Raw genomic sequence first — 22,880 nt, forward strand, 5'->3', positions numbered from 1 at the left:
CCCTCTAGCTCTCATTTCCGCCACCAAGCCTCTCGGCTGCACTGCTGACTCTGAATCTGACTCGGGCATAGTCAAAAGCTTTTTGGCGCGCCGTCATTTTTTCTCGCTCTCCCGACACTCTTCTTGCCGTACATCTTTGCCGTCTTTCCGTCCTCCTCCGACGCTGCGTCGTCCGCAGACATGCGACCGTGACCAAAACACCAGAGCACTTCTGTCCAACATCTGTTTCGAGCCTGGGCACCAACCGGCTTATCCGCTCTTCTCAGCCCACCCGACCCGCCGCAACGCCCGCATCACTCGCACCACCGCTTACCTGCACATCCACCATGGTGTCCCACCGCAACCAAACACAGTTTGAGCGCGCGCGATGGCGCAAAGCATTACTGTTCCCGCCGTGGATTCTCCAGATAGCCATGCTACTGAGTCTCATGGGCATCTTCTCGTACCGCCTCGCCGAGACGGTCGAGAACTATGAGGAGAACAACAAGAATGGCAAAATGCCCGTGGTCGAGCTTGTGTCAGTGTGCAGGCCAGTCGCTGTCGCGTGTCGACGCATCGCTGACTTTGCAGGTGGGAATGTACAAACGTCGGCCTGTCTCTCGTCTCTCTGCTCCTCACCATCCTGGAGGTATCCAGGATCTTTTCCGAAAATCTCACGCCGTTCTTCCTGCTCGCCTCTCACATTGTCAAGTTGACCTGTGCGTTTGCCATTCTCGGCCTCGACATTGTCGTGTACACCCAGCGAACGGAAGGAGAGTGGTCAATCATCGGCCTCGCCATTGACGTAGGCTTGCTGTAAGTTCGAGGCAACCGCTTGGCACGGAGACCGCGGTACTCCAGACATGCATGCTGACAGCCGTGCAGCTTGTCGCTGTTCATTCTCGGCCCCTACGCGATTCTTAAGTTCCACCGCATGCGTGACGACGATGACATGCCCTATTCTGCCAACGTCAAGCCGTTCGGATTCAACAGCGAATACACGGAGATTGAGACTGGGACTGTCTCTGGCGGTGACCCCTTTCTGCGTGCGAATCCGTACAACGACGTGACGACAGAGTATTTGTCGCGGGGCAGCATCGGCGGCGTAACAGGCCGCGACCGGTCGGTGTCAGCAACGTCGACACTGCCCGGCGATGGCGGACGACGGGGCAGCTACAACCACGAGCGGGACACGCAGTTCGACGTGTACCGATCGCGGGCACCAATGACACTCAGCCACGAGGACGTGAGCCATGCCATCAGCACAGAGCTGTGGGGCAACGCCGGCGGGCTTACTGCTATCGACCGGTCCGGCAGCATGGTTGGCTCGGGTATGGTGGCCAGCCGGCCGGTGCAGCCGCGAGTGGACGCTACGAACCGCGCGGCGAGCTGGACTGTCGAGACAGGGCGTGCGAGCGCCCCCGATAGTTTGTCTGTGCCGACGATACACGAAGAGCACGTCCCGGACGAGGAGGAAGAGCCGACCGCCAGGGCGGCCGGACATGTCCACCCTCTGGCACCTGGCCGGGCCGAGAAACAGGCTCTGCTGCCAGGACACAGCCGCGATGGTAGCCATGATGACGATGACGACGACAACCGGAGGGCCTTCCGGCGGATTCCAGGGACCGAATCAGAGAACAGCCTTTACGGAGCAAGGCCGTGAGGTCGAGAGAACATATTGAATGGCGGTATGATGCACGTGTCGGTTATGTCTATATGAAGGGCGTTTGGAATTTTGTACATGGCAATCATGGAGAAGCAGAAAGAAATGGCATTGCTTTTGGCAAGCAAATGAGCGGTGACTTTTACAGAGAAAAAGTGGTGATTGTCGACTTCGCAGTGGGATTTAGTGGGACTTGCGGCCGCTTACAGTGGGTAATACAGCGCAGACGCGGAGCAAACAGCGGGTCTAACAGGTGGCAGAGGATGTCTGTCACCATTTGGAGCACCACTTGAACAGATTCGCCATAGAAGTAAGTTACGGCTTTCCTTTCATGAGAAGCTTGCTTCTTTACACGATAGCCCCTAACTGGTTCCAGCTCTGAGCGTCCCGTTATCTCCTCCAGAAATTCCTCGGTGTTCCCGTGTCATCATCCCATGCACTTAGCCGTCGATGACACTGCCATCGTGAGCAGAATGACCTCGTTCGATTGGCCGGACTCGTCTGCTGACAGTTGGCTGTCCCATCAGCCCTATGGGGCAGGTGCGGTAGGCGCGGCCTGCCAAGATTGCAGCCAGGCCAATCACAGCCATCACACCGCCACTGCGCCGATGTACCGTTGGGCCTTTAAGAAGGCAGCAGCGACCGTGGACACGACAGCACGCATTGTCCATTTCCGCGCACAGGCCAAAGGGTTCTTTTTCGGTTGCCTCTCTTACTTGCCGTTCGTTTTGCAGCATCCTCACCACCGCACCTCATGCCCGCCGCCATGGAGTCTCAGGCTCGACACCGTCGAGAAGCGCTCCCCCGGACGGCGTCTTCCGAAGGCAAGCAGCCACCGGCGCTGACGACGCTGCCGTCGGACTGCTCGACGTCGTTTTATGCCTCCCAGATTGGTGGCCTGTCCGTGATCAACTACAGCTACACAGACCTGCCCGGCAAGCTGATGGTGCAAGACGTCTACCAGTTCTTCCGCCTCGCCTGGGCGCTGCCCTACATCGTGTGGCCAACGACGCCGACCGACTCTGGTTCCATGACCGAGCTCGCCCCGACGTCGGGCAACCTCTGGTGTATCGCCGTCCACGGCGTCCTGATCGTGCTGCAGCTGGGCTTTATTCTGGGTGTGCTGCCGGCCGTGTTCCTGATGTCGGTCTGGGCAGCTACCGCCATTGTCGGCCTCTGTCTGAGCTTGAACCATGTGCTGTGCATGCTGCTGAACGGCAGGGGCATCGAGTACCATTCAAGCCCGGAGTGCGCGCCTGTCCTTCGGGAACACGCGCAGGAGCAGTGGATCTTCATCAACGGTGTTGCCGTGGGGTAAGTGCGGCACTGACGCCCACTTTTGGCTTGGAATGCTCGCGTGCTGACGGCTGGCTGTGCAGAAAGCACTGGATGCAGAGCAATCTCGACAGGCTCGCCCTGACCTTCAAGCGGCCCATCCTGGGAGTGCACAACAAGACGTAAGAGAGAATTGTTTTCTTCTTTATTGTTTCCTCCCGGACGAACTCGTTCTGACCCACATGACAGAAGCGGGATCATTTTCGACGTGATCGAGTGTCTGATCCAGCGAAACTGTGCTTATGCCACCAAGGACGTCCGCCGTGCCTACGCCATCATCAAGGAGAAGCTGTACCGGCCCGACATTTCAAAGGTGGTGCTCATCCTACACTCACAGGGCGGCATCGAGGGCGGGCTGGTGCTGGATTGGCTGCTGCAGGAGGTGCCGCAGGATCTGCTGGTCAAGCTGGAGGTGTACACGTTTGGAAACGCGGCCAACCATTTCAACAACCCCCACCACACGATGGATGCACAGGAGCGGGAGCAGCGCATAGTGGAGCCGGCCAGCTCCATCGCGGGCCAACAGGTTTTGGGCCAAGAGCTGCTCGACAAGCAGCGAGCCGGAGTTCGTAAGGCGAAACTGGTGGTGGAAACGACGTCGAGCCAGCCAGCGGTACTCACCGAGCGGGCTATCGGCCATATTGAGCACTACGCGCATACAAGCGACTTTGTGGCGCTCTGGGGCGTGTTGCATTTTGTCAGCATGGTGCCCGAGTCCAACACCTTGCCGCGCTTTATCGGGCGTGTCTTTGCACGGACATCCCCGCGAGGCGGTCACCAGCTCGTCCAGCACTACCTCGACGGCATGTTCCCACTGGAAAAGGATGCCGAGACGGGTGTGTTTCTGGGATGTGCCGAATCGAACGAGTTTGTCGAGAGCGACGTCGAGATCGGGAAGGAGGGCGACGAGAGCGCTGACGTGCACGAGGCGTTTGAGCAGAGCTGGGCGGGCACGCTGGCGGAGGACATCCACTGCGAGATGGGCAGCGGTGACTGCAGGCGCAGCACGCAGATTGTGGCAGATGTGAAGATCCATGCTTCAAGCCCGATTCTGGCTCGCCAGGCCTCACATCCGCGTACGCTCAAGGTGAAGGACGTCAGCCGGCTGTGGCAGTATCGCAACGGAAAGAGCCCGGACGACAGGCCGAGGGGCCTGGTCCGGCTGGCGACGATGTAGGCAAGTCCATGGTAGTTTGGTAGTTTTGGATATCATGATACCACGCGGTATGCATTTTTTGGAAGCAACACCAGCTCGGCGGACACGACGGTCATTTGCAATCAAGGAGTTGAATTTAAACCCTGATTCTCTCGTTTCGTAGTCTTATATCACTGCCCATACTAGACGTAAAGCATGTGCAATAACATTCGGCGTGTCTGCCAGAATGATGCTTTTCGCTTCTGCCTGTCTCGTGAAACCACTTCGCTTCCTTCCCTTTCGGGCGCATCACGTCGCTCCTTCCACTCCCGTATTACTGCCCGTTCCTTGCGTCTCTCGACTGTTCCATCTCTCTCATCGTCTAACTGTACACCATCAATCCATCAAAATCCAGAACGAACCAACTGAGTAGGAATGACAGGTCGAACGTAGGCGGACTCATCCGATCTCATATGTCCTCGCAGCGTCGCATCTCGCACCCTGGTGCCTTCGTGTCGCTTCATGCCTTCTCGGCACCTCTTCTGTATGTACAGACACATTGTATCCTGCTGACTGATTCTTGCAAAGCAGATTCTCGGCCTCTCGACGGCCTGTTTTCGTCATTGCGCCATGTGTCGTCGTCCAAACAATCTCAACCATTCGGCTTGTCCATGTTACAGACGGCTTGTGATCATGGCAGCGTCTTACGACTCAGGCTTCCTCAGCCGAGCTGTGCTCAGAGACATGGTGCACTGTATTCTAGACATCGGCGTTCTACTGTGTCCCGACAACGATATTTTGCGCGTTCTGTCTTCCAGTTCCATCAGGACACTCGAAATGTGTTGCTCGCTTTTGACAGCAAAGAAGACCAGCCATGGTATTGTGACAACCAAACCCGCCAGCCGCAATAACCCGGCATTTTAGTTCCTGTTTTTAACACCATTCTCGTATAATATGTCTTCTTACAGATTGCGATCCATCCTCTTTTCTCGGCGGTGCTTCCCTTTGCCCTTCGCTGTTTTCCCGTCCGCTGAGTCTTTAGTCGGCGATGGATGTCGCCACATCTATGTGCATATAGACTGCAGATGACAATGATTAGTTCTCCAGATTGAATTCCGCAATCCGCTCAGAGGGTACAACCATATAACCACTCGGGTTTCTATCCTTACCGCGTGACATCTTCTCATGAGTTTTCGTCATCAAGTACTTCCCACAGGAACTTACAACCAAGCCATCGACATGTGGCCGCCAATATTCAGTTCGCGACTTGAGTCCTGGCCGCAGTTCTTCGTGTGAGATTGGCATCTTCAGCCCACGCTGCGGTGCCGTCAGCTCCAGCACCGACTACAAAGACCAGTGTAGCCACAACTACAGCAGTTATGACAACCGTTATAGACAACCAGAACTTGACGGTGACATCTGCAGTGTATTCATTTAACAAACTCGACAGGGGTACGTATAAACGAAACATCTGTGGGTCCGTCCAGCAGCCAAAGCAGCTTTTCGACGGCATCGATATCTACAACGGCAAACAGCACATCATCCACTCTTTGGGACACGACTACTTCATCGGGTTCAGTGAGTACAAACAGAAGCTGGAATATGCCATCGTCTGTGTCCGTTGGAAACGCTACCACAGCCTCTATCCATCGACTTCGTCTGCGTCAACCTCATCGGTGACTCCCACATCTTCCACGTCGATTACTACGGCCTTCAATACGGCTTCCGCCTTGTTGCCCGTGAACTCAACGATGGCTTCAACGACAAAAGCGGTCTATCCCACGATATCTACCAACTTCCTATCTTCTTCCCTTCCCACAAGTAGTACGACATCCAGTTGGTGCAACATGACTTCGGTGCCTTGCAGCACAGGGTTGACATCCGTCAATTGACAACGATAGCGTACAATACTACCACGACAGTAAACTCAGCCACCACCAGTACAATCACCAGTTTCACCTACGAGGTAAGCACTACAGTGACACCTCCTCATATTATTTGCACTTCGACAACCTCTTGTACCTCTACCGGGCTGACCAATCGTTGACAGTGCCGTCTTCCACGACGACCTCTAAGCCTGTACCTACGACTGCTCGGTGCACTGACTAAATCGAAGTGGTTGTGATTGTCGACGTGATGGAGGTCCTTCCAGGTAGGAATCGTGAGTCCAGTTCTGCCGTTCCTGTTTCTGTGCACTGACTACACGTTTACGAACAAGGACAGAAACAGTAATGATCACATGTGGTATCGAGACGGTCACACGAATCATTTGCATCTCGTCACAGTCACTGTCTACACGCAGTAGCAGTGCTGATGGAAACTCGACGGCACCATGTATAACCGGGACAGGAACAGGAGAGCAGCCACTTTAACAGCTTCAGCACCCTGTGAAGAACGGGTCATCACCACATAGTAAGCGACGACTACATGGACGCACAGTGTGGCTGCAGATTCGGATTACACAGGGTCCGCTACTTTTTCCGGGGGAGACGGTCGAAGATGAAAGCAAGACAAAGAACGACAGTAACGAGCCGGCCTCTGTTCAGGCAATACGAGTCCCACACGCACCCACGACGTCTCCGACAGGCTCTGCAATAACGACGGCCGCGTCTGGTTGCAGCAGTGGAGGCAGGGCGACTGCCGGGGCCAGCGTGGGCGAAATATGTGCGTATGTGCTGGCGGTAGCGGCGGCAACGGTGATGATGCTATGAGTGGCTGCCCACATACTCTACGGAAGGTATTGCATCTCTTGACGCTCTTCAACTCTGGCTCTGTATATTCGATGACTAAGCGGATGTATAGTTTGTCGAAACCAACAGCACCGTCTTCGGGTCTATATTTGAGCAAGTTGCGGTCTCTGATGAGTTTCATTCTTTTTAAAGCATTTCATGCTGTTCTAGCTCCTGTTCCTTGCTGCTTTGATACTTGTTCGTTGCCGCCTTTTGATGTCGGCCGTCGGCCAACAGAACACGTCCGAGATGAGAGCAACGATGCGAAACCTGATAAACGACCACATTCTGATCAGACGCCAGATCTCATCCGTCCGAGCTGGATGGCCGACCAAGAGCGATGGCCGAGCAGGAGATCGGGATGGGTTGCCGGTGGCGCAGCAATCAATCTGACGGCAGAGCGTCTTATCTCTGAGCGCCGAAGCCGGTCTTAGCATGAGCTATTATCGATGCCAAGATTGTTGGGTTACTCTCTTCTTGTGTTTCTTCTTCGGTCTCGTTATCCTCTCTGTTCTCGGCCTCCGATCTGTTCCTCCGTCTCTCGTCTCTGCTTGCATCCTCTTCTCATCTATTTGATCGGACCGGCCTCTACTTCTACCCCTCCATCACTACAACGATCACCACCTCCCTCACAATGCCTCAGCCACCACCACCGGCATACGATCCGCTGCCGTTGGACCGGGCGCTCTACGAGACCATCGCGACGAGCGAGCGCGTGCAGGCCACGGCGCTGACGGTGCCGGTGCGCAGTGGACGGGCGTGGATCGTGCGAGCTGGTCAGGTATGCCGCATCACGACGCCGATGGGACCACAGGTGGGCGACCTAAATGTCTGGAACGCACACAACCCGCGCGAGCGGTTCTGGGCTGCTCGCACGCGCCAGCTGCAGCAGAGTCACGTGCGGGTGCACGACCGCCTCTGGAGCTGCCTGCCGTATCTGCGGCCGCTCGTCCAACTGTCACGGCCGACTCGCTACAGGGCTACGGTGGCCCCGGTGCCGATGGCGTCGATGCCGTCGGTGGCCGCGTCCACGACCTTCTCGGCACGCGCTGCGACCCCTACGTCGACCAGCTCATCAGCGGGTCCGCGTCCGACGTGCACTGCCACTCCAATCTCGTCCGTGCTGTTCTCCCGTTCGGTCTACACGAGTCCGACGTCCACGACGTCCTTAATGTCTTCCAGGTCACCGGGCTCGACAGCAAGGGACGCTACTACATGTGAGCTGTCTTATTATTGCTGTCTCTCTTCTCTCACCTCCTCCTTCTCCCTCACTAACCCCCCAGGGAACCCTGTCCGGCAAAAGCGGGCGACTACTGGGAATTCTTTGCCGAGATCGACGTCCTTTGCGCCATCTCTGCCTGTCCCGGCGGTGACCTTTCCAATTGGGGCTGGGGCGAGGCCGGCGCCGACAACGGCCTCGACATGGCCGACTGCTGCCGCCCACTCGTCGTCGAGGTCTACGACATTGTCGACCGCGATACCGTCCTCAAGAATTGGAAGAGCCCCGAGCCCGCCATTGCCGCCTACAAGGGCGTCCACGGGCTGGTCGGGCCGGACACTGTGACAAAAACACAGTAGAAGGACAATCAAATCACGTGAGCATGTACAGTCATCAAGCATGCAAACAAGTACAGTAATCAAGTACAGCTACGTGAAGAAGCCATGCTAGCTCTATATGGCAGCACCACCAAATATACTCCCGACCCAATCCAATGTGCCTTCGTAGCATCGTGTTCTCATTGGTCTGGTCCTGCAAACCGTCCGTTGCTCCTTCCTGCACGCGACGCCACTCTTCATTCTGGCACGTGACCATCCACGGCACTGATCACGGCCAAATTCACCTCGTCCATGAACTCGGGCTGCTTGTCACCCGTACCGGCCAGCAGAGACACCGTCTCGATCACATCCTCGGGCTCCAGCAGATGCCAGTGAGCTACTGTAACTTTGGTGCTGGGGCCGACGGTGACGGTGAAGAGCTGGTCCGACAGCACGTCGGCCGGGCTGCCGTCATCGTGCGGCGACGAGAGCCCGTTAAGCGCCCGGAACATGTCCTCGTCTGTGGCGTCATCTCCCATGCAGAGGACAAACTCGAGCTCGCTGGCGCTAACGCTGTTGGCCGCCGCGACGTGCTGTGGCATGGCCGGAGACAGCGTCGCTGCCGGAACAGGGGTCACTGCTGACTCAGCCGTCTCCACGTCGCCTCCACAGACGCTCTGAATGTCGGCGCCATACGAAGCCACCAGCCGCTTGACAATCTCGCCCTTGTTGATAAACGTCGGCCGCACCTCCAGGTTGGCCTTGCCCGTCATCACGTCCACATTCCATGATCGAACCACCGTCGCATCCAGCTCCTTCTGGCACTCGCGCGCCATGTGTGCGCCCTGTTCCGGATCGGCCAGTCGGTAATGCCACGTGAGGGCACATCGTTTCCGTTCGATGAAGGAGCCTGTTTGTCAGCGGGAAGAGAAATGGAGAAGAACAACACAAAAAGGAAAAACCCACCTGGAACTCGGTCCGTGTACTTTTGAAACGTCGCAACGACGTCCTTCTGCCAGCCCATGTCCAGCGTCTCGGCCAGATTCTCCCACTCCATCTGCCCTGGATGCCGCATGAAGCTGCCGTGTTCTGCGCTGAAGCCCAGCTCGGGAATATGTCCCAGGTGTTTGCTCAGAAACTCCTGGTCGCGCCCGCTGATGATCCAGACCGCATTTCGATGATCGGCCGCCAGTGCCTTCAGTGCCGTGATAATCGCCCCCGACGGCACCGCTGCACTCGGCTCGCGCACAATCGGCGTCAGCGTGCCGTCGTAGTCGAACATAAACAGTCGCCGCCGTGCACTGCGGTATCGCGTCAGCAGCGTCGCCCGATCCAGCGGCGGAGTCGCCTCCACATTCTTGCGCGCGCTCAACACGTGCACCAGGCGGTCGACCAGCCCCGTCACCCAGCTTTGCACGTTGTTCGTCGTCACATGCTCATACAGGCTGTCGTGCATCCGGTCCAGATCCTGCTGCGGCAGCGTCAGGCCGCGGTGAATCGCGTCCGCCACGACGGTGTAATCCCATGGGTTGATGTGGATGGCTTCACGCAGACTGCCGGCTGTGCCGCTGAACTCGGAGATGATCAGCGGCCCGTGGTTGTCGCGCTGGCAGATGACGTACTCCAGGCTCGTCGTGTTCATACCGTCGCGTACCGACGTGATCAGACCAATGTCGCCGGCTCGCAGCAGCGCAAAGTACTCGTCCTGGCTGAGGTACTGCGGGTAGTGTTGCACGGGCGAGAAGCCCAGCGAGCCGTACGTCCCGTTGATCGACATGACCAGCTCGTTCACCCGGCTCGCAATCTTGGCCTCCTCGCTGTCGCGCTCCTCTTCCACAATCGACGTCGGGCTCGTCACCTGGATCAGCACCACCCGGTCGCGCCACTCTGGGTACTTGCCCAAAAAGCACTCAAACGCCAGCAGCTTCTTGTCCACGCCGCGGATGCTATCCAACCGGTCGCGCCCCACGATGATCTTCTTGCCTGCGTACAGCGTGCGCAGCGCCTGGTATTTGCGGTTTACCGCCTCGCCCCACGCCAGCCGCTCGACCTTGGCCACGTCAATGCCGATCGGGAACACGTCAAAGGCCACGTGTGATCCGTATGCGCTGACGCCCGTGGCCGTGGCCTCGAACCCGAGCAGCCGCGTGCAGCAGCTGGAAAAGTGCCGCGCAAACCCGTAGCTCTGGAAGCCGATCAGATTCGCGCCCAGCACACCCTCCAGCACCTCCTTGCGCCGTGGCAGGCAGCGGAAGAACTCGCTGCTGGGGAAGGGCGAGTGCAGGAAGAAGGCCACGTACACGCCGTGCAGCCGCTGGCGCAACATGCTCGGGAGCAGCATCAGGTAGTAGTCGTGCACGACCACAATGTCGCCTGGCTTGTAGATCTCTGCGATCCGGTTGGCAAACTTCTGGTTCAAGCGGTAAAAGTCTGCCCAGTGCACCCGCTCCTTGCGGCTGTCCGTTGGCGCGTGCTGCTTGTAGTGGAACAGCCCGTAGAGCTCGTGCTCGGCATACCGTCGCCACCGCGCCTGATCGATCAGCCGCACCCCGTCCTCCGTCGCATCTGGGCTGGCGTCGTCGGCCAACCACACCGGGACCGTCTTGATTCGCGTGTCGTGAAAGAGCTGCTGCTCCAGGCGCACCATGTCGTCGCGCGGAATGAACAGCCCGTCGCTGTCCGACTGCTGCGGCATCATTGGCCGGAACCCATCGATCGAGATCGGTGCCGAGAGCGGGTTGATGGCGCCCACATTGGCCGTCGTCGGCGGTGTGTCGGGCGGTGAGAGCGTCTCGACCGAGTGCTGGATCTCGCCCGTCCACGCAACGACCGTGTGGTTCCAGGGCGACTTCTCCGACGAGAGGTAGGAGAACGAGTCGAAGAGCGCCGATTGGCCGCGGCGGGCTTTGAGGTCCTGTCAATTGCACCTGTCAGCGAGCTGTCCAGTCTGTCTCAGTCTTCTGTTCCACTCACCCAATTGCCACCCGCGCGGTAGTTTAGCAGGTGGGGGATGTTAAAGGTGGCAGAAATAATGTTCCCGCTGAGAGCCAGATCCGGGTTTGCCTGCCGAAAGTCCGACAGGGATTCTCGCCGGGCGCTCATGGTTGTGACGGTGGGAAGAGGCGGTCTGGGCGGGCTAGGTGTCGGTGGTGTTTACACAAGGATGAAGAGGCCGCGGAGGGACCTTTTTGTACTTTGGAGCGACGTCGAGAAGCGGTTTCGGGAGGAGCGGGAACACGTCTGATAGTGGCTCGTCGGGCGTTGCAATGCCCTCGTACAGGGCTGACAGAGCTGTGGACGGTAAGAATTCGATTGGTCAGCCGAATGTGCAGTCGTCCTGAGCGATGATGGGTCAGGTTGAAGGATCGGGTAAGACGAACGGCACGACGGGAGAATGGAAGAATGGAGAACGGAATTCCAAGGAAGTAGGCAGACAGATAAGAAGAGAGGAAAGGAAGGGCGCAAGGCGGTAGATAAGGGAGGTGAGGGGATTGGAGGAGAGGGGAGCACAGCAGTATGTATGTAGCAATAAAAAAGATAAAAAAAGAGAGCCAAATGATGCAGACGGGCAACGAATGGCGGGAAGAGAAGAAGACGAAAAGACGGAATGGCAGCAGAGAGAGGAGTGTCGCCAGCCGATGAGCCGCCTTTCCAGCGACACGCTGACGGATCTGGCATGCATGCGGTCTCTCGCTCTATCGGTCGCTCTTTCCTGGCCACCGCAGACGAGCCGATGATGCTCGTTTTCGAGACAACGGCGGCGCTGATTGGCCACTGCCTTGGCGGCACAGGCGCGGTGGGGCCCAGCGACAGAACCGATTCGTGCGGTGGGCCGGATTGGGGCATTGTGGGGGAAGAGGGGATGCGAAGGGGTGGGAAAGGGCCGAGAAGGGCAACAGAGACCGGGAGAGAGAGGGACAGGAAGAGGCAAGAGCGTGCGGGACAGAGGGGAACGGCGGAAAGAAGTGGGCGCGCACGCGCAAGACAGGCAGTACAAACGAGGCAGGTACAGCCAACAAGATGGCAGGCGAGGCAAGCGACGCTGAGGGAGGAAATGGAAGAGACTCACTGTTTGTGCCGCACTGAAACTGGTGATGGGCTAGCAGAAGGGGAAAAACAGGACGGGAGCCGGTGGGATGATCAGCAAAAAGACCGGTGTGTGAGTCTCGCCAGTGTGTGTCAGAGGTGCGAGGACGAGAGCAGGAGAGCAGGAGAGCAGGAAAGCAGGAAAGCAGGAGAGCAGGCAGGAGCAGGCAGGAGCAGGCAGGAGCAGGCAGGAACGGGCAGAATGCAGGCAGGAAGGACACAAGGCAGCCGAAGCAGGCAGGAGACGAGATGTGGGCGGAGTCGGACTTTGGGCGACAAGGCGGGCAGCCAGACGAAAAGACCGCTAACGTAAAGGGCGTTCTGCTGACTCAGAGCGGCCTAGACCTCTGGCTGCACGCCAGTGGAGCAGTCTCTTGAGCCAAGGCCTCTACGGTGAGGACAGAAGGACGAGAGCATGCCAGATGCACGCTGCACGCGGTCGCTTGCCGGCTGCCAAACCCTTTTCCCGTCCCGTCCTTGTTTCTGGGCCTGTCCCTCGGCCTTTCTGCGCGAACCTCGCCAGCTCGTATTCCTGTCTACGTGGCCCATGACTGGCTGCAAGGCGGCTTTCGCGGCCAACGGCGAATATGCACGCCATCGTGGTGGCCTGACACTACATAAGTAGCATCAGCAGACGGAGGTCTGTAGATGGAGGTATCTTACACTGTACGAGTAGATGGAAGCACACTAACAGCTAGCGATAGCGGACGGAGTACACTAACAGAGACCGCAGACGGAGTACATGTATTATGTAAAATACACTAACGAATCACTGTACGGAAGGCACACTCGTAACAGACACAATACTCACCGACGTCACTGCTCGCTCCCCTCGTCAAGGTGGGCTGGGTGGAGCCCCAGCTGCGGGCCGTTTCTTCCTGTAGCTTCTAGGCCAAACAGGCAAAGAAAAGGCATCTCTTGCCGACACACGACGTCTATCACGGCATGATGGCATGACCGACAGGGGAGTGAACAAGAGGAAAAAGGAAGAAAAAAAAGTAGGCGGAAAAAGAAAAAAGAAAACGAAAAACGAAACGAAAAAAAAAAGAAACGAAAAAACCACAATACAATCACCCGGAGAATGTCGGGCCGCTCTGCCATATGCAGGACCCTTTCTCCGCAGACCTGCCAAAGCTGTCCTGTGCTTGACCGGTCGCTCGGCCAGACGGCCGGCTGCCAGGCTTGTCCTGATAGCCAACCGCAGAACGGCCACCCGTCTTGGCCTGCATGCCTCTCTGCAGACGCACGACGGCCTGCCCTTCCCATCCACGAATCACGGTCACGGCACGGTTGCTCGGCAAAACATGTTCATGACTAATCGTCCAGCTACATACTACCTCCAACTCAATACCTCCACTGCCGACACCATTCTGCCACCAGCTCGCCCGTCACCGGCTCCATGTTGCGCATTGTCGCGCTGCGCTCGCTAGTCTGCTCCAGCGCAAATGTTGCCTGCTTCCAGCCCGCTTCCGCTGCCGTGACCATGGCCTGCAGCCGGTCTACCAGCTTGACCGCCGGATTGGCCGCCACCGCTTCGGGTGTGCTGCTGTTGTTCCTGCGGCTGCTCTCCTCCAGCCGTGTCACCCAGTCCTTGAGGCTGACGACCTCCTTGATGCGGTCGCCGTAGAACTGCTGGATGTGCGGCACGATCGACGCCCAAGTCCGCACTGTCGGATTCACCAGGTTGTAGTAGTGGCTGCCCTGCAAGTTGTCGCCGGCCACCAGCTCGATGATCACCTCGGCCGCATCCTCTGACGGCACCCAGTCGACCGCGAGCACGCCTAGGCTGTCCGGGAGCACCCCCAGGAAAACAGAGCTGGCAATGACGCTGGGCACGAGCTCCTGTCGGTTCCACGCCGCCTCGCTGTCGCCTGCCTCTCGTGGACCTCCAACCTGGCCCAGACGCACCTGGAGCACTGGCACGTCTGTCGCTGCTGCCACCGCATCCAGGATCAGGCAGCTCACCAGCTTCGACCGGCCGTAGCCCATGCCGGCCAGACGCAGGTCCTCCAGCCGCTCTTCCGGCACCGCGCCGCTGCTCGTCCTCCCCCAGCTGTCCACCATGCCGATGCTCGACACAAACAGCAGCGGCGCCTGTCGCTTCGCGGCGGCCGCAAGGTCCGCCAGGTGCCGCACCCCCGCGATGCTCGGCTCAAATGACGCCACATTGTAGCTAAAGTTGACCGGCCAGGCACAGTGCACGATGCGGTCCACATCCGCCAGCAGCCCGTCGTAGTCCGCGTCGCTCAGACCGAGCCGTGGCTCTGACAGGGTCGCGTGCAGGAACTGCACCCGACTGGGATCCGAAAGCCCGGCCGTGTCGAGTCCTTTGCTGCGAAAGACCCGTTCTTGCCGCACCTTGCCACCATCCGCATCGCGTGTCAGTGCAATCACCTTCTGGACGGCCGCGTTCTTGTTGAGCAGCGAGTCCAGCATGTACGAGCCTAGGGAACCTGTCGTGCCGGTGACGAGAATCGTCTGGCCAGTCGTGCGTGGTGCCGGTCGTCTGCTTGCGGACGGTGCCTTGAGGTTCGCCGTGTACCGGTCGATCAGCACCTCCATCCGACCAATCTCGTCGTCGTCGTCTGCCGTCGCGCTCTCTTTGCCGCCCGAGACCATCGATAGGATGTATGCGGCCAGCTTGGTCGGCGTTGGGTTGCCGTAGATGGCGCGCTGCGTCACGCTTGCGTTTTCCGTGCTGCTCTGAGCCGCGAGGCCATCCTTGAGCAGACGGATCGCGCTCATCACCTGCAGGGAGTCAATGGCACCGACAGTAAAAAAGTCCGTGTCCACCTCCAGATGTGGCGAAGCCCCAAGGCGATCGATAAACACGGTGCGGATGGACTTGGCCAGGGCCGCCTTGCTGCTGGTGTCCAGGACCACGGGAGCAGGGCCGGCGTGATTCTCTGTAGCATTGCTATTGGAACCAACCCGTCGGTAGAGCTCGTCAATCTCGTGCTCGTACAGCTTGACGGCCTTCTGCCGCTGTATCGTACCCTTGCCTGCTCGGGGAAACGGCTTGGCCGGATCGGCCAGGATGATGAACGGTCGTGCAATACGCCCGTGAGAAACGGTCAGCTTGTTGGCCGCTTCCACGTACGGCCACACGTCCTCGATCAGCCTTTCGGCTGCGTCTGGGCCAGTCTGACCGGCAAGTGCCGCAGCCTTCGGCTCGATCAACAGAGCGGCCTGGAAGCGCCCAGCGCCCACAACGACAGCACCATGCACAGACGGGTGGCCAAGCACCGTTTTCTCAATGTCCTCGGGGTTGAGCTTCTCGCCGTTGGAGAAGACAATGATACTGTCGATACGGCCGTGGTATTTCCAGTGGTCGGGCTTTGTCGGGTGGCGCTGGTACAGATCGCGCGTAGACCACTCGTCGAGCTCCGGGAAGGTCCAAAAGGCCACATGCATGCCGGGAGTCTTCTGGCGCGGCGTCTGGCGCACCAGGACGAGCTCATAGATATTGTCGCTACCGGCAATAGGCCTCCAGTCGCTTCCCATAATCTCGTCGCGCATAATGAAATACTCCCACTCGGACATGTTGTCCTGGAACTGGAGCGCGTACGGCAGAGCCCTATAAGGAGCGTGTCAATGTGCGATCTGGCAACGAGAAAGGACCGACGTACTCTGTGCTGGAGATTATGTTGGAGATGGTAATCCCCTTCGCGACGAGATGATCACCGACCGCCTTGGACAGAGCGCCTGGTTCAAACTGGATTAGCAAACAGCATATTTCGCGCAGAAGAAGCAGGGACGACGTACCGCCACCACAGATGATGAATTTCGTCTTCTGGAGGGCAGCATCGCCACTGGCTGTCTTGGCGAGCTCCTCCAGCGTAAAGGGTGGTATGATGGCGCCGTCGGCGGCAGAGTGTGTGAGCACGTCCTCGACCAGGATGCTGCTCACAGGCCGGTCCGTGGGCGGTAAGATGACAGTGATGCCTAGGTAGATGCTCATCACGAGGGAGAAGGACATGCCGCCGGTGTGGAAGGGCGGCAAGGTGACGAACAAGTGCGTGATGTGCTTCTTCCAGGCGTACCAGATCAACGTCGGCCCGCTCTCGTCGGCGACACCCTGGAAGGTGTCAAAGTTGGCCCACATTCCATGGCGGATGACGATGGGCTTGGGCAGGCCGGTGGTGCCGCTGGTGTGCAGGATCACCAGGGCTTCGGTCGCGGCCTCGTCAAAGGTCCTGTGGAAGGGGAACGGGTCGCGGGAGAAGCCAGCACCTTGGGCGGCCGCATCGTCGTCGTCGGCCAGCAGCGCGTCCAGCTCGGGCATTGTAAAGAGCGCGAGGCCGCCGGGCGTCTGGGCCGGCCACGACTCGACCAGCGAGCGCGACGTCGCCGGTGCCCAGAGGGCCCGACAGCCCGTGCTGGCAAACAGGCTCACCTGGCCCTCGACGGTGTTGCGGGGCGAGATCAGCAGGACCTGACCGCCGGCCTTGCTGACGGCCAACAGAAAGAGATGGTACCGGAGGTCACTGGGGCCGATGTAGGCCAGAGTGGGCCCGATCAGGCCAGAGAGGTCCACTTGGGGCTTCACCCAGCCCGAGCCCACCGCGGCCGTGACGGCGTGTGCGAGGCGGTCAATGGCCCGGGCGGCTTGGGCAAAACTGACGTGCTGCCAGGACTCGGGCGAGGCCAGACGATCGGAACAGCCGGGTCGCGGAAACAAGGCGAGCTCGCGCGTGGGGTCGTTGCGGGCGACGTCATCGACGACCTGCACAAGCAGGCGACGGCCGTAGTCGGGAGCGTCGATAGAGCCCATGGCGAGGACTTGGGGGTGCAGGAAGGGCAGGTTTGTGCTGAAGAAGGGAGCAGACACCGAGTCGTATGACTGGGAAGAGAGCAGAAGTCAGGTTAGAGCACTAGGAACAACAGCAACAGCCTGTAGACAAGGCAGATGAACGGGCAGTAGTCGGCCGGCTGCTCACCTTTTATACGGTTGAGAGAGCTGGTCGAGACCAGCATTCACCGATGCCTCTCCACCCTCGTCTCTAACGGCACTCCGTGTGGCCGAGAAGTGGTCTTTCAGCCCTAAGAAACGACAAGCTTCCAGTGGATCCTGGACTGCATCGGTACTTGAGTGCTCGTTGTGCCAGACCCGTCGGGTAGCCCACACGGCACTTCGCTGCACAGCTCGGGGCGAGGCTGGCCGGTGCCGGTCGCAGCAGAGCGTTTGTCTTTCGATTCCCACTCGCCATTCTCGGACTATCCGAACTGGCGAGGTGTGGCTGGTTCACTCCGAATTATGACAGCCCCTGTGCGTTGCAGTTATCCACATGCAATTGCATGTCATAAACTGCCCGCTGAGCTCGCCGTGATAGGCTACCGGCCACACTCCACCTGAACTGGTCGCGGAACCGGATGCATTAGAAGCGGTGTTGGACGAGAATAATCAGGCAGATTCTGAGCTCGGAGGTTTGGTGTGAACCGGAGGGTACGGAGAATCTGTCGCTTAGAAATCTGTCCAGCACCATCTCTGATGGACACGTTTTCATGGATCATTGTGGTGGGGTGTGCATGGGTGGATGGTCGATCAATATGACAACCAGGAAATGTCATACGTGTCGGCATCGCGCATATCACAGAAGCGTGAGGATAGAATCCTGAAAAGAACAGACTGGAGTTCTTCTACAACAAGAAGGGGCGCTTGACATGAAACGCTTGCCCAAAATGGATGTGGGCATTTGGTGATTAGTCGGATTAGTCAGATAACCACATTCGTTACTTTTCGTAAATCCTGCTTTCATATGCTCGCTATTAAGGTCGGACACAACTAAACGCGCCGTGAATGGATGGGGGCAATAAAGAGTGCGTCAGACGCAGCCGTCTTGGCGACAGATCGCCCTGGCTAGTGGGTGTTTTCCAGAAAAGGGGGTGTGATTGCGACTGGAGGGCTTCAAATCAAGCTTTGACTACTACAATGTACCGCCCCTCCTCTTTTACCTTGTAGGAACGGTTCTATCTTTTCGCTCTGTACGATAACAACTACGACAATACAATGGACAATGCAGCCTGTGACCAGCCTGCTCATCCGTCACGATACTTCCGGATTTGGAATCTGGTGCAGATACGAGCACATCACGTGACAAGCACACCAGGCAATGAAGATCTTCTTCTCGAGATACTCTAATTTGTCCATCTGTTTAGTAACTAGCCGGAAGGACGCCGGTGCGGCCGCCGTCGACGAGCAGTACCAGTCCATTGCAAAACGAGCCGGCAGGGCTGGCCAGGTAGAGGATGGTGCCGGCCATGTCGCTGTCGCAGCCAAACCTGCGGGCTGGCTGGAAGCCGGGATGGTCGAGCGGTTCGTCTTCGGGCTGGCGGTTGACGATCATCTCGGAAGTCAGTTCCGAGGGGAAGACTGACGGTTAGCTGATGGAGGCGAAAGAAACAGGGAGAAGCCAAAAGAGAGAGACAGAGATATGGAGGAAAAAAAAAAAAAGGAAAAAAAAGTCCCTACTTACTTCCTGGTGCCAGCGCGTTTACCCGAATCGCATACGGTGCCAGCACGCCGGCTGCCTGCTTGGCCAGCTGCAGCACGGCCGCCTTGCTGCCGACATACGCCGGTGCCGACAGGCTGCTGCGCGTGTAGCCGGCGATGCTGGACGTGAACACGACCTGGCTCTGGATGCGTGGATGGGCGCGCGGGTTGGTCATGGACGGCGGGCCAGCGGGTGCGCCATATGTCCCACAGGCCACAGCGCTGCGATTGCCGGCATCGAGCAGCTCGAGGAAGGCGTACATGGTGAAGAGGGCCGCCGTCACGTTGACGTGGAAGATGGCCGTGACATCGGCCATGGCGACATCGTCAAAGAGCCGGCGACGCAGTGCCGCATTGTCGACCGGCTGGGGACCGTACAGGTGGCCAGGAGGACCCGTGACGCCAGCATTGGCCACCAGCAGAGATTCACGCGGCCACCAGCCACCGGATCGGCCGTCACGACGTTCACGGCTGCCTGCAGCGATGTCTTGTCCGTCACATCGCAGACGATGGCCACCAGCGGCCCGTCCGACACGCTCCCACTCGCCCGACATGCTTCTTCTGCTTCTGCATTCACCTCGGCCACTGCAGCGTCCAGAACTGCCCGCCGGCGGCCCAGCACAAACACCCGCTGGGCTCCGTTTAGGGCCAGAGCCCGCGCCATCGTCAGGCCCAGACCCGATCCACCGCCCGTGATGACAGCTACGAGGCCGTCCACGCGAAAGAGAGAGGCTGCCTGCAGAGACATGACGGTGAAGAATCGGACGGTGATGGCAGGTTGGAGTCGCAAACGACCAAAGACAAAGACTTGTCTCGTTTGTATATCGGAATCTCTATACAGAGATCACCGGATTTGGGGAACTCCGGCAGCTGCCCGGATCACATATCATCGATTGCTACGTCACAGCGCATAGCACAGTTCATCTTAAACACGATTGGCTATCTGGTCTAGTAACACGATTTCCATCTACTGCAGACTGCGACAGCCACAATAGGCCTCCGGCTGATTGAGACGATGACTCAGCAACGTCCTCAGTTTTTCGTTTTTTTTCTCGTTTTTCCATCATTCTCTTGCCACTCAGTGGCCGCCATTGCGGATGCGCTCGACCGCCTTGGCCTTGGCCTTGGCCTTGGCCTTTTTCTCTTTCCGAGCCTTCTCAGCCTTCTCGAACAGGGCCTTCTCGTAGGCCTTCTGCTCCTTGTTCTTGCGCCGAGCGTCCTTGCGGTCCTGCTTGCGGTCCTGCTTGGCCTGCTTGTGGGCCTCCTTGGCCATGGCCTTGGCCTCCGCCTTGGACTCGGGGTCTGGGTGGGCCGGCGGTATCCAGTTGGCGCTGTAGTCGTCCGAGCCGCCCTCCCAGTTCTTGCGGCTGTCGACCTCGATCTTGGCCGGCCGGGCTGCCTTGAGCTCCTCCTTGGGCCGGTTCAGCGCTGCAGTCGTGCTGTTGACGAGGTAGCGGTCGATGACCGGGCTGACGCCCGGCTCTGTGAAGCGCTGCCAGTCCTGGAACTCGATCGGATTGTACTGCGTGCAGCTGCTGTCAAACGGGCAGAGGCCCTGCTTTTCGAGCACGCTGCACCACGCGTTGAACGTACAGTCGTAGTTCTTGAGCACGTCTGTCGCGCTGCTCGACAGACACTTGACCGCGCGCGGGCCGTAGGGAAAACCCCAGACGTCCGTGTTGGGCACGTCGCCCATGATCGGCTGCGCCAGGTCCATGCGGTCACAGGAGCTCGACCTGTGATAGACATGTTATCAGTCCGTCTGTCGTAGCTTGTGCCGAGAGTTATGACGCTGAGTGCGTCGACTTACGAGAAAAACATGCAGGCATGGTTGCCGGCCAGAGCGACCGACTTGGCGCGGGTGATGTTGTGCTTGCTGAAAGACACTGGAACTGTTAGCTTTGTTTTCGCGATCTAAAGTCGATGGACACTTACTGCACTGGTTGGGCTCGGCCTGAATTGCCTCTCCCTTGTAGCCTGCCTCGCTGAAGAGGGTCAGGTCGTAGTCGGACGATGCCTTGACAATGGCAGCATAGGCCACGGCGAGGAAAAGGTCGGTTCTCATCGTGGACAGTTAATATGGAAATTGATGTGAATAATTGGGGAGCTTATTGGCTGGGATTTGGGGGACAGAATTCTTGCAAGTTCAAAAGAAAGAAGAGACTTCTTATACCGATAGAAAGAAAGCAATAAAGTCCAGAGACAGTGAAATCTCTGTCGTGTGGCAACTGTTGCTTATATAGCACATTGGCGAGGCCTTGCTGGGGGTCAAACGAAAATATTTAAGATCCTGCTGACTACATGACTCCCGGACTGCTTACCAGACGACTCTCTCAGAATCACTTGTGTTTTTGACTGACTCCGTCTCGTCTGTTTTTGCTAACTGCTATCGGATTCTGCTACGACTACGCCAAAAGCAATTCTTTATAAGTCAGCTCTCTTTCCTTTCAACTCTTCAAGTTGTCTGTCACACCGCACGCTTCCCTTGTCAAATTCAACTCCCATACTATCACATCTACTGCACTTTCAGCCTTCCCATTGTCAATCCCTTTTTTACTCAAGCTTCTAAAGCTTCTACACTTGCCTTTCACAAATACCCCCACACCCCAACATGCAGCTCAAGAACATCCTGTCTGCCACTGCGCTGGTCTTCCAGCTGTCTGGTGCCCTCACTCAGAGCACTGCCCCGGCTTTTGCTGGCACTTCTTCGGCCATTGAGAGCAGCAGCACTGCTGTCGCCGCCAACATAACCGACCAGATGATGTACCTCAACGAGACCCTGTTCGATCTTGAGGATGATCTCGATGACCTTGACGATGAGGTCGACTTCATCGAGGCCAGCCTGGACGAACCCACGCTCAATGAGCACGGCGAGGTGATTCACCGGCCGCTGCCTAAGAAGCCGCGTCAGGGTGCCCTCGAGCTCTGGTCGCAGCGCCGCTACCGTGGCCACCGCGTCGTCTATGGTCGTCAGCCGGCTCAGTGCGACACTGTCGAGACGTACACCTACAACCGTGCCGGCTTCGGCAAGTCTGCTCGCGTCATCGAGAATGGCACGTGCTGCCAGCTCTTCACGGCGCGCGGCTGCAACGGCCACAACATGGTCATGGCCGGCGATGTCGCTTCGTTCCAGCCGTACGGCATGGACAACAAGATCAAGAGCGTCCGGTGCATGGGCTGCAAGCGGCTCTACCCCCGAGCGGACTGAGCGGACATGGCAGCATGGGGGCGCAGAGGAGGAGATGGGGACAGACGGCGAGAGGAAGACACACTGTGGAGAGGCACTGTGGGGAGACACTAGGAGGAAATCCTGGCTTGAGTTTGTCAGAAATCATGTCAGCACACAGGCCGCGCCATCTATTATTTTACTAATGGGCGTGTGGGCCTTACGCGAAGCATTCTTGTTTGTATAGATTATTGTGTCTGTCAAAACTCTGCAAAGTAAAAGTTTAGTAATTGACAGGCCTTTTTGAAACGAGTTTCCCTTTTTTTCTTATCTTTTTGGGAGCCTTATTGATCGACTGCAAATCAGGGGTCGTAAATCCGGGGATCGTTGACCCACAACGCACTAGTGGCCTCCATCCTTTAGTCAGGACTTCTCGCGTCCATTCTGCTCTCTCGGCCTTGATACCTCAATGCTTCGACAGAGTCAGGCCTCATCGCCACTGCAAGCACTTAATAACAAAGTCGCCTTAGGAGTCGTTACATAATGAGGTCGTCTCTGCAAAGTTTTCCTTGCGGACTGCCGCACACGACCCAGTTTCTTGCTATAAATACACCTCCTGCTTTCCCTTCTCAATTCGTTTCATTTCCTCTTTCCACCCTTTCATCCTTCCATCTCTCAAGTCTCTTTGATCTCTTGTCATATTCTATCTTTTTCATTGATCCCTTCTCAACTTGCAAACAAGACCACATACCACACCA

The 22,880-nt window shown here is 57.8% G+C and overlaps 8 protein-coding genes across 8 annotated transcripts; 4 read left to right on the forward strand and 4 right to left on the reverse strand.

Moving 5' to 3' along the window:
* Positions 1–326: 326 nt before the first annotated feature.
* Positions 327–1,642, forward strand: CMQ_715 (uncharacterized protein; the record flags this gene model as incomplete). Its single annotated transcript, XM_014317794.1, has 3 exons — positions 327–517; positions 571–795; positions 865–1,642. 3 exons carry the CDS (start codon positions 327–329, stop codon positions 1,640–1,642), a joined length of 1,194 nt encoding a protein of 397 aa, XP_014173269.1.
* Positions 1,643–2,396: 754 nt separating this feature from the next.
* CMQ_1361 (uncharacterized protein) lies at positions 2,397–4,154 on the forward strand (the record flags this gene model as incomplete). The annotated part of the gene is made up of 3 exons (XM_014318440.1): positions 2,397–2,956; positions 3,022–3,099; positions 3,167–4,154. The coding sequence occupies 3 exons, from the start codon at positions 2,397–2,399 to the stop codon at positions 4,152–4,154; spliced, it is 1,626 nt and encodes a 541-aa protein (XP_014173915.1).
* Positions 4,155–7,475: 3,321 nt separating this feature from the next.
* Positions 7,476–8,419, forward strand: CMQ_581 (meiotic chromosome segregation protein; the record flags this gene model as incomplete). Its single annotated transcript, XM_014317660.1, has 3 exons — positions 7,476–7,739; positions 7,820–8,058; positions 8,125–8,419. 3 exons carry the CDS (start codon positions 7,476–7,478, stop codon positions 8,417–8,419), a joined length of 798 nt encoding a protein of 265 aa, XP_014173135.1.
* A 215-nt stretch (positions 8,420–8,634) lies between these two features.
* On the reverse strand, positions 8,635–11,479 carry CMQ_918 (trehalose-phosphate synthase subunit; the record flags this gene model as incomplete). Its single annotated transcript, XM_014317997.1, has 3 exons — positions 8,635–9,287; positions 9,344–11,291; positions 11,351–11,479. The coding sequence occupies 3 exons, from the start codon at positions 11,477–11,479 to the stop codon at positions 8,635–8,637; spliced, it is 2,730 nt and encodes a 909-aa protein (XP_014173472.1).
* A 1,323-nt stretch (positions 11,480–12,802) lies between these two features.
* On the reverse strand, positions 12,803–17,545 carry CMQ_1260 (nonribosomal peptide synthetase; the record flags this gene model as incomplete). Its single annotated transcript, XM_014318339.1, has 6 exons — positions 12,803–13,076; positions 13,589–13,756; positions 13,815–16,040; positions 16,093–16,168; positions 16,229–17,306; positions 17,516–17,545. The coding sequence occupies 6 exons, from the start codon at positions 17,543–17,545 to the stop codon at positions 12,803–12,805; spliced, it is 3,852 nt and encodes a 1,283-aa protein (XP_014173814.1).
* A 1,073-nt stretch (positions 17,546–18,618) lies between these two features.
* Positions 18,619–19,704, reverse strand: CMQ_631 (short chain dehydrogenase reductase; the record flags this gene model as incomplete). Its single annotated transcript, XM_014317710.1, has 3 exons — positions 18,619–18,836; positions 18,940–19,321; positions 19,387–19,704. 3 exons carry the CDS (start codon positions 19,702–19,704, stop codon positions 18,619–18,621), a joined length of 918 nt encoding a protein of 305 aa, XP_014173185.1.
* A 330-nt stretch (positions 19,705–20,034) lies between these two features.
* CMQ_1275 (uncharacterized protein) lies at positions 20,035–21,021 on the reverse strand (the record flags this gene model as incomplete). Its single annotated transcript, XM_014318354.1, has 3 exons — positions 20,035–20,692; positions 20,767–20,842; positions 20,892–21,021. The coding sequence occupies 3 exons, from the start codon at positions 21,019–21,021 to the stop codon at positions 20,035–20,037; spliced, it is 864 nt and encodes a 287-aa protein (XP_014173829.1).
* A 546-nt stretch (positions 21,022–21,567) lies between these two features.
* On the forward strand, positions 21,568–22,164 carry CMQ_1346 (uncharacterized protein; the record flags this gene model as incomplete). The annotated part of the gene is made up of 1 exon (XM_014318425.1): positions 21,568–22,164. The coding sequence occupies one exon, from the start codon at positions 21,568–21,570 to the stop codon at positions 22,162–22,164; it is 597 nt and encodes a 198-aa protein (XP_014173900.1).
* Positions 22,165–22,880: the final 716 nt, after the last annotated feature.

Source organism: Grosmannia clavigera, assembly GCF_000143105.1.
Source record: "Grosmannia clavigera kw1407 unplaced genomic scaffold GCSC_140, whole genome shotgun sequence".
NCBI classification, from domain to species: domain Eukaryota; kingdom Fungi; phylum Ascomycota; class Sordariomycetes; order Ophiostomatales; family Ophiostomataceae; genus Leptographium; species Leptographium clavigerum.